The sequence below is a fragment of the Micropterus dolomieu genome, linkage group LG13 (assembly GCF_021292245.1).
Source record: "Micropterus dolomieu isolate WLL.071019.BEF.003 ecotype Adirondacks linkage group LG13, ASM2129224v1, whole genome shotgun sequence".
Lineage (NCBI taxonomy): Eukaryota > Metazoa > Chordata > Actinopteri > Centrarchiformes > Centrarchidae > Micropterus > Micropterus dolomieu.
The window spans coordinates 20,311,935-20,322,834 of NC_060162.1; the positions used below are offsets into that span (position 1 = coordinate 20,311,935).

Sequence of the window (10,900 nt, forward strand, 5' to 3'; positions counted from 1 at the left end):
AACAATCTTCTTTGCTTGCTCTTGTTTTAGCCATGGATTTTTAGCTGTGGATCTGGGAATGGCAATGTCGGCCAGTCAGTAGGTTGGTAGGTTAACCACTTCAGATCTGGTCCAGATTGAAATATCTCAACAACTTGTGGATGGATTGCCATGCAGTTTGGTTCAGTTTGGTGCTTAGCATCAGCATGTCATTGTGAGCATGTTAGTGTTTGGTTCATAATTGTTTTATGCAGTTTTAGTGCTTGCTTACACACACACACACGCACGCACGCGCGCGCGCACACACACACACACATACTGGAGTTCTGTCAGCTCGTATAATTCTCATAAACAATTCATAAATACAACCATTTGGTTTTGCACCAAAGTCATTTTCAATTATTGATTGTGTACTAGTTGCTCAGGGCTTTAAGAAGAGCCTTTCTGTCGACAGAAATTTTCTGACTCTGACAGTCGAGCTGGTATCCCCTGAGTACCATAGGTAAGGCTGAGAGCAAACATACACATTGACATTTGTAGTCCCAGTCTTTTTTGTTTACTTCTAAGTGATGTTTCACTAGTCAAGTCAAGTCAGCTTTATTTATATAGCACATTTAAAAACAACAGGAGTTGACCCAAAGTGCTTTCCAACAACACAATACACACAAATACAAGTATAAACAAACAAAAAACCTTAACTAAACCTTAATGCTTTGTTAATATTAACCTTTATCCCTTGATTGTATTTTAAACCTAGATTCACTTAAATCTCAAAACTTTAATGCCAGTTCTAAGAAAATAAGAGAGTTCTTTAAACATAAAATGTAAAATGAGTGGCAGGCTTTTCAAATTGGGAAAAAAAAGACTGAAGTTTGGTCACCTGTGTTGACTGAATAGGCAAGTTGTCAGGCTTGCTATTTATGAAGTACAACTGTTTTTCAATTGATCTGAAGACCACCCCATCTGACTGAGAAAAAGATGTTAAAGAAGACATTTAGCTGTATGGCTATGGTCTCGGGGAAGTGCAGAGCAGTGTTTTCACACTATTCAGCAAATGCGCATCAGGGCTATAAAAGAATCTCACAGATCAATTCAATTAACCAGGCCAGGCCCAAAGACAGTAGATCATCTTGGAAATCCCAGGCAAGACGGCAGCAGCACATTCATCACTTATTAATCCCAACCACAACAGCAACATCGTAATAAATAATAAACACACAAAGAAAATGAGGAAGGCAGACTGAACAAAGACAGAATGGGAGTTGAGTAATTATCATCTTTTTGAATAGATTTTTCTTCCCTGGTTTTAACCCTTAGGATTGCTGCAAGACAACAAAAAGGTGGTTTCACACTCACACAGGTGCTACTGTCAAGGTGCCCATTTGCTAAGAATTAAACCCCCAACTTCTTTTAATTTAAAGAGATGAAAGCAACTGTGATATTTGTGTCTTTTGTCTTGTTACTCTAGCACTGACTGGTCATTAGAGAGATACTAAAAGAAGAAGGGTTTCACAGCTCAGTGTTTGATACTATTTTTAGTCATGCTAGTGGCACGGCTCTACCAACGACAATGCGGATCTCTTGCAGACTGAAATATCTCAACAACTGTTGGATGGATTGCCATGAGATGTGGTGCTGGCATTCATTATCACAATGGGATGAAATGTAAAAGTTTTGAACTGATTCTCTGACTTTTCAACTAGTGCCATCATCAGGTCAAAATTTTAATTTGTCCAATGCTTTGATTGATCACCAAAGACCTGTAAACTGCTAAATACACTGCTTATGTTTCAATCGTTTTGGCAATCCCTTCTACTACTTTCCACTTTTGAACTTGCAACAAGATATTTCTGGTCAGTTCTGTTTCAGATTTCGATCAATACATGGGAATTGTTTGACTCACTGTGTATCTTAAATGATGTGACATTGATACCATGTATTATTACCGTCCTGGTATCTGACATCTCCTGTCACCTTCTCTGCCTTTGTCTTCATCTCTTCTTCAGCAAGGTCATGTGTTTCCATCCCTGGTCTGATGTCACCCTCCCTCTCATGAAAAAACAAGAGGTTGTTAAGGTGATTGACAAGTGGGTGGAACTTGTCGAAGAACTAGGTACCACATACCCCTGGGTTCAGGTATGGGATTAAAACACACACACACACACACACACACACACACACACACACACACACACACACACACACACACCAGGGCTGGATACCTGTAAACTTTTCACCCTGTGCTCCAGATCTTTCCGTTTTCAGCTCTTCCCAATTTTTCATTTTATTGCATCTTGGATTGGATTGGATAAAACTTTAATGATGCCTCTGGGCAAACTCAAAAATTCAAACAGCAGGAGTGAGAGAAGGATATGGAGAAAGATAGATGTTGAAATCTATACAACTAGCAATTAAATTTGTCCTATTTCAGCAAATAAAGACAGTGTGTCTTTGTTGATAGATTTATAAGATAGACGCTGATCCACATCATTAATGGTCATGGTACATTATTAGGTATGCAGATGGAATAATATTCTAACTGCTAGTTGTTTGTTTAGTGTGTCGAATGGCACCAAATATCGTAGTACCTATGACCCCCATAAGCCATTACTGTAGCTAATGTCAGCTTCTAACTTCCACAGCATAGCAAGTCTTGTTAATTACAACCATAATGCTCTTCAGGACTTCTGTCCAATGCAAATCAAAATTCCTTCCTGAGATCCAAAAAACACCTGTGAGTGCCGGCATCTTTTGAAGTGTCCTAGAGCAAGGCGCTGAATCACTAAATAGACAAATGTATACATAGCCACAGGGGAATTGAAACCGTGTTAACCACCATATATCAGCACCAAGGACAGCACCATTCTCCCAGGTTACGGTAGTTTGGATAGTCCTGTCACCTGCATCAGCAAGATTTGCGAGTCCTTAAGAGAGACTTGGCTACTTTGACCTTTAACTTCTGGAGGAAAAAAAAAGAATTTTCTTTTAGTTCACAGTTTACTTGCCGGTGCTGACATCCAGTGCACTACCGAAGGGCTTTTCTCTTCTTATGTTTGTAGTAATTTTGATTTGCTTTGCTTTAGTTTTGTTGTTCTGCATTTGAGCAAAAAAAGGTAAACTAAATACTGGATTCACTTTTCTGTTTTTTTATTGTTTTTTTTTTTTTAGATTTTTGAGAATAAAGGAGCTATGATGGGTTGTTCAAATCCACATCCTCACTGTCAGGTAGGAACAGCACATATACATACAAACACACACACACACACCCAAGGTAATCATTTGAGCGATTCCAACGACGTGAATAAATGAAACATCCTCGATGTGAGAATATGAAGTTCTGTCATGCTGATCCAAGCACAGACACAGAAAAACGAGGGATTTGGACCAAAATGCACAACACCAGGCAGAGCAAGTTCAGATTAGAGGTGTTTATTTAACCATAAAACAAATGGGTACACTGGCTTACAATAACGTGAAGGCGGGCAAGCGTCAAAATCAGTTAAGCCGTCGGAGAAGCAAACAAATCTACAAGAGAGCAGGCAATAATCCAAATACAAAAGAAGTCCAGGAAATCAGGCAACAGGTAATCCATAAACGTAGAGAAACACAGAGGAAGGGGCCTGGGACGCTTGACCTGAAGGTGGAACTCATTATGGCAGGGCAAAATATCAAACAGGCTGTAAACAAAGAAAGACAAGAAGCAAAGGTACACAAGACACACGAGGAAGGATACTTTCAAAATAAAACAGGAGCTCACAACACTGAAACCATGACAAGTTCATGCATTAACACATATACACTTCTTGCAATATGTTCAAGGTGCAGCATTAACATTAAATAACAAATGCTTTTGTCACGTAGGCACGATATGATTTCTAAGATGCTTGCTTCTGAGATTCACTATGACAGTGAAGCTGACATGTGTTAAAAAGCACTAGCCAGAGAAGTCTCAGCATAGAATCTGTTAATTGATTCTTCATTCAGAAAGCACAATGACTGTGTGGATTTGTGTGTTTGTTATTTCTTTTTTTCAGATTTTTTTTAATGCATTGTCACATCTATATTACTGCTGGGACGTTGCCTTGTCTTTCCTTTGTTGTTCAACGATTCGGGCAAGACTAACAACTCAGAGAGACAGAAATTTCCTGTCAAACTGTCACTCGACAGTGCGATGGTGAGAAAAAGCACAGGAGCTGGAATGATAAAAAAAGCATGATATGTTGAAGTTTAAACAGCAATATTGTTGTTGGTATGGTCAAAATAATATGTCAGCTATCCAAGTGAAGTAGAAAACAAATAAAACTGCCTAAAACCTAAGATGAAAAGACCTCAACCAATGGGAAGTCACACATGAAGGAAGACAGGGCTATCAGAAACAAAATAACTGTTTTCAGCCGCAGAGTAAGTTGCTGGAAGCCAATATATTTTGCTGTAGTGCCAAGAAAGTAGGGAAACGTGGCTAATGTTTATGTGTACAGGTAACATCAGTTGGATGGCTTCATCCACTCCCCCAGTGAGGAATTTTGTCTTTACCCCCCATATATGGGGGTACATGTAATTAATTTGGTTTCTGATTAGTCAGGGAAGATGCCTGTCAGTAGCACCATTGTATTTGTGAAAATAATAAACTACCATGAGGATATTTCTGACTGAAGCGACAAGTAAAAACATTTAATGTAGATAAAGAAAGAAAAAAATCTCTGAAAACCACTTAAGGTTTCAGATCTAGTGAGAATAGTCTGTTCATGCTAAAGGCAGCCTACAGGCCAATCCTGGTAGTATTTTCTCAAAACATTTAAAGGAATAGCCTGGCTTTTGGAGTAAAATAAATATTTGACTTTTCTGCAGCACAGGTAGAAAAACAGGTGGTAATATAGAAATCAGCAGCAGATGGCAGTATGTATCCTCAGAATAACATGGTTTTAACGCACTATCATTTGCTGGATGCTCCTTGGCTGATCTGTTTCCCCATTGACGAGTTATTTATTTGTTACTTCAGAAGTAAAAAGTAGAGCAAGATACACCCACTGTACAGGGAGGAAAAGATGGTTTAAAACCCCTATAATACATGTATTCGGGTGCAGTCGAAGTGTTGTACTTGCATAACTGTTACCAGATTAAATAAAATATGTGTTTTGTTTTCATTTGGTCCAGTATAATAGAATTCAAAATCAAACCTGGATCCAGCCTTTGATGGAGCTTTTTAAAAGTTTTAGCAGCTTTGTTTCTTGTTTCTTTTTCCTGCGGTCCAGATTTCCCTTTTCTTAAGACATCAAAGTCCATGAAAAGATTAATGTGTGTGTGTGTGTGTGTGTGTGTGCAGACAACCCCTCCAGGCCAAAACGTAAGAAGCAAAGATGTAAAACTTTAAAGAGTAATGAACAGAAAATGATCATGTTCTGGAGGCAGCTTTGCTTCTGATAACTTTGGTCTCACAGGAACAGAGCTGTATGTATTTTTGTGTAAGTGGAGGAAGGAAGACTTATGCCTCTGGAATAGTAATATCCTTTTTTTATATAAGTAGCCCCAACTATATACAGGACTAATTATGCGAAGTGCTCGGAATGTGTTTGAAAACATTTGCCTCTCAGGAGCAGATGGTTATTGAGTTCATATTTGCTCCCTAAGTGTGTATTTCAGTATTGAAGAGCAACACTGAACTCATAATGCTAAAAGTGATACCTATTATTTTCAGAAGTTCTATCCTGTGGGAATACTTTGTTTTACTTTTGTATGTTATCTTTACTTTTGTCTGAGAATCAACAGAGAGTCTGTCACTGGATAGGTGGTAGATCCGTGTATACAAGAACACAGGTGTACAAATAGGCCCACAGCTACAGATGTCAGCATGCGTGCAAATGTGTATACACACACACACACACACACACACACCCCATTATACCTGCATTGAGGCCTGCAGATGTACACTATTCACATATATAGTTCACACATTAACCATGTCTGTCTCCTTCTGTCTTTCCAGGATCAGGATTGTAAACATGGTACAGCCTTTAGCCAATATTCAAAAGTCATTAATATTAACATTACACTAAGCTGGTTTCTCTTTGCATTGCAGTAATCGTGTACAGATTCTTGCCAAGGCCTAGGGCAAAAATGCCAAAAAACAGATTTTTTTCGAAGATTACTTCATTGCATTTGCTTTATTATTAGCATATTAAGTATTATTTTATGAATATAAACCAAGACGATATGGCTATGCTATTTGCCCTAGAGGCAAAGCCAATAGGACACTAATAAACTGCCTCAAAATTAAAAAATTATGGAGTTCCTGATCATCACCCCCCTCCCCCCTGGCGATAATGCAGTCCTCCCCCTGTTGTAAATGATTGTAAGTAATTTGTAGAAGCCTACGACAGTGTGATTCCTGCACTGCATTCTGGGTCAAAAAGTGGTTTCATCAGAAAACAATTTGCCATGCAGCTTGAAGCAGTTTTGCTTAAAACAGCAGAGAATGCCTTTGATTATTACGCTGTTCATGTGATGGAATATTAAAATATATAATTGGAAAACCTACATCTGGTGACACAAAATGTTACTTTAGTAAAATGCCACTGTAATAAGCCTAAAAGCTCTCTAAAAATGATGACAAAAGGATAGAAATACCACCTGAAGGCAGCTTACAGTAATTCCTAGCCTGGACAATAAGCACAAATAATAAAAAGAAAGACTACTGTCAGTTATAAACACATAAACAGTTTTGCCTCTCAGTACATCTAATCAATATTCTGGTGAAGGTCTAACTCATCAGAGCATGAATGTATTGCACTCTTGGACACTTAGGAGTTTTGCATTCCTGTGTATACTTGTGTCCATTAGTTTGGATGCTAATTGTAACAAACCCATAAGTCAATACCTCCTCCTCAAAACAAAAGTAACTGTTATCTCAGGTAGTGATTTATTCTGCAAGCAAAGTAACAGTAGTTACATGTTGGCACTCCTTGCCTTCTTTTACAGACATTAAAATACCATAGCGCAAATATAATTTATCAGAATGCCTGCCGAGGCGTTCAGTGTTATCCATAAAAAGCTTTCTGAAATGCAGTGGAAGTACATTATGAAGCTAATTCTGCAGCCTAAAAGTGTTTTCTCCAAAGCATGATTGAAAATAAACTGTAGTGCTATTTGTGGAGGTGAGTAATGCAGATGAATGTTCTTTCCAAATGAAATGACTAACAGTATCTTGTCTGTTTATTTTGTATTTTTGTGCAGATTTTCTCCATCACACCAATTGCTACAGCTATAATTTAGTGTGACTTGAGCGTTATGCATGGCAGTATTTGATTTGTTTTGTAATGTGGAGTGAAATCAATACCATTTTTCAGAAATTCTACGTCATATCTGGTGAAGTGTAAATCCCCTGTTATCTACTTATATTGTTCATGTAGCTTAGAGGAAAACTAAAGATTGTCCAAGTGTTTGTAATAACATATTCTTTAAATTACAGTATTAATCACTATTTCTATACTACTATTATGTATTTTATATATATTTTTGTATTTGAAAGAAATATTTTTATATATGGTTTTCTATCCAAACATGCACTGGACTTTGTTCATTTCCATACAATATAAAATTTCTTTTGTTTGCTTTTTTAAAAACTTGACCACACTTTCAACTGCATTGTACCACGCAACAGTACCATTACATATGACACAATTCAGGTTTTGGGCAAGGTTTTGGGCAAGGTTTTGGATGAGGACCTAAACACCGACACACAGGCAGGGTTGAGTAAAAGCACTGTAATAAGACAGAAGTCCAATAACAGGCCAACCCAATTTGTCAGAACAGGCAACATAGACGAAAAAGCAGGTCACAGACGAGCAACAGGTCATGAGTAATTGATAATAGGCAGGTAAACAGGAACAGGTAAACCAACAGCTGGCCGGCAGACAGAATCGGCCGGACCGCTACAGCAAGTGAGCTGTATAGATTATGTGGCTGAGGGGAGAGGGAAAGTGGCTGGTACATATGCTGAGGATTAACAAGGGGCAGTTGCCAGGGAGGAATACAATCAGGTTCTTGCAAATGTTGGAAAATGGGCCATATGGTGGGGTTTAACAAATCCCAGAAAAATGCAGGGGAACAGAGAGATTATGAGGCGGCTGTAGAGGAAGAGTGGGAGACAGGGCAGTTGTCACTGTGACAGACAGGGGTTCTTTTCCCCCCAACGTTAAACCTGGTCCCTTTCAATATACAGTACGTCAACATTACATTTTATTTTAATAGTCAACATAAGCAAACAGCCTCTCAACTATCATCAAATTTAAGTTCAAATGTTGCTAAATCATGATTGATGCGCAGAACAGAAACAGAAAAGGCGATATTGCCTTTTTCTAACCGAGCACCGCCCTCTTCAGACCAGTGACACGAGCATGGACAAAACGTATACTACATAAATGTTCTTATGTGAAAATAACCATAACTGTTCCAAAAAAGCTTTGTATGCATGTACTTTAGGACCCTAACGCTCACATTAAGAAGCTGATCAAGCATGGTACCCAGCTGTTGTTGTTCACCGTGATAAAGGACCTATCTCAATTACATTTTAGTGCCTGCAAGTTGATTTTTATACTGTATTGAAATAAATGAAAGCTGATGGCTTCAGGGGAAACCCATTTATCAATTTGAAAAGCCTGAATGGAAAAAGTAAAGTGAGTTTTGAAATCTAGAAATCTCAGCACCTGTGAAACATTTACTGATTGAATAGTACTGATAAATAACCCTATTAAACCACAGATTTAATGATGTCATTTGAAATCAGGGCAGCGGGAAAAAGTGGTAGTACACCCACATTTATAACTCTTAGGTTTTCAAGATTTCTGTTACGTCTCATCATCATCTCCTCCATCTTCTTCCTGCTTCCTGTTACATCATAGGTGTGGGCCAGCAACTTCCTGCCTAATGAGCCGGCTCTGTCAGACCGCTGTCAGAGAACCTACTATCAGAAACATGGAGAGCCACTGCTGCTGCAATACGCCAAACAAGAAGCTGAGAAAAAGGTACAGCTTTTACACATATAAACACAAAGGCAAATTATATTTAAAATGAGCATTTAAAGAAAAGTTGTAATTTACAATTACTGGTCTCACTTAGTTCCACTTTTGTTTCACACATTAACCATGTTAACCATGTTAACCTGTATGACCTTTCAACAATCATACAGAGGAGGCACATTTTTTTCCCTTACTGGGAGGTTTTACTAAGAAAATGAGCAGTGTGAGGTGTGTTTATTATTAGAGTCAGTGATTTAATGCTCTGAAAATTTAAATTAAATTGAACTGTATATTGTCCGTTATGTATTACGTCGACATTTTATACAGTGGTAAACATTTGGTCTTCTTCTTGTATGCCTCACTGGAAGATGGGCAACAAATCTTGCATCTATAGAAGTCAGACACAGTAAATTAAACAACAATATATGGCATGGGTGATAAAACCCAATCGATTAGCTCAATGAAATTTGGAGTTTATGAGCATGAGCAATATCATGAGTCATTTTAGCTACCTGTGTGATAATAGTTTATAATAAATATCAGAGGGAAAATGTCTCCAAATACGGGATTTCTGCTAAACATTGACCTCATATTTTTGTCCCCCTCATTGCCTCTACCTTCATCCATCTATTTCAACCCTTTGTCACCATGCTTCTTTCTCTTATTCATCTGTCTTTTTTCCCCCATCAGCATCCTCTGCCTGTCCTTCAGTCAGTAAAGCATGTGATTGGACAGCAGAGACGCTCCTTAGCATAACTCTGCTGCATCCATCTTAAACCTGTGTGAAGATTAAGAAAACCAACTAGGTGTGTGTGTGTGTGTGTGTGTGTGTGTGTGTGTTGTTGTTGTTGTGAGTGATTTTCAAGTCGTGTATGGTGCATCAGCTGCAGCAACCATCGAAGACAGCGCATTAAGTAGGTTGGCAAACATCTTATTAATAAGCAGACATTTGGTGGAAACAAACCCTCCACAGGAGAATTAAACTTGACAGAGCCATGACTCCCTGACAGCAAACGCTCTGTCCCCTTTAGTGTTCCAGAGTCTTGACTGAAAACTAAAGGGGACAGAGCGTCTGCTGTCAGGGCCCCGAGGCTCTGGAACAGCCTGCCCGAGGAAATCAGGTCGGCTGAGTCAGTGAACTCTTTTAAGTCCCTTCTTAAAACATACTTTTATAGGACAGCCTTTCCCGATCTTATTTGAATTTATTTTATCCCTTTTATTTTATTGTAGTTTACTAATTTTATATTAATTTTTCATGCTCTTTATTTTTGTTTTTTTTGTATTTATCTTTTTTTTTTGTTTTTTTTTTGTATTATTCTTTACACTTGTTAAAGCACTTTGTAACTTGTTTTTGAAAAGTGCTCTACAAATAAGGATTATTATTATTATTATGACATTTTTTCTGTCACTCCTTTGAGCTGTAGAGAGATACAGTGCCTTGCGAAAGTATTCGGCCCCCTTGAACTTTTCGAACTTTTCGACCTTTTGCCACATTTCAGGCTTCAAACATAAAGATATAAAACTGTAATTTTTTGTGAAGAACCAACAACAAGTGGGACACAATCATGAAGTGGAACGAAATTTATTGGATATTTCAAACTTTTTTAACAAATAAAAAACTGAAAAATTGGGCGTGCAAAATTATTCAGCCCCCTTAAGTTAATACTTTGTAGCGCCACCTTTTGCTGCGATTACAGCTGTAAGTCGCTTGGGGTACGTCTCTATCAGTTTTGCACATCGAGAGACTGAAATTTTTGTCCATTCCTCCTTGCAAAACAGCTCGAGCTCAGTGAGGTTGGATGGAGAGCGTTTGTGAACAGCAGTTTTCAGTTCTTTCCACAGATTCTCGATTGGATTCAGGTCTGGACTTTGACTTGGCCATTCTAACACCTGGATATGTTTATTTG

General features: G+C 38.2%; 1 protein-coding gene across 2 annotated transcripts in view; it reads left to right on the plus strand.

Moving 5' to 3' along the window:
• Nucleotides 1-10,900, plus strand: part of galt (galactose-1-phosphate uridylyltransferase) — a 37,088-nt gene that overhangs the window by 6,117 nt on the left and 20,071 nt on the right. Inside the window, exons 5-7 of one of the 2 annotated variants that reach the window (XM_046066032.1) lie at nt 1,986-2,115; nt 3,148-3,204; nt 8,877-8,999. In XM_046066032.1, the coding sequence (XP_045921988.1) occupies nt 1,986-2,115; nt 3,148-3,204; nt 8,877-8,999 (310 nt within the window). The remainder of the gene's footprint in view (nt 1-1,985; nt 2,116-3,147; nt 3,205-8,876; nt 9,000-10,900) is intronic. The other variant, XM_046066033.1, reaches the window with a different exon arrangement.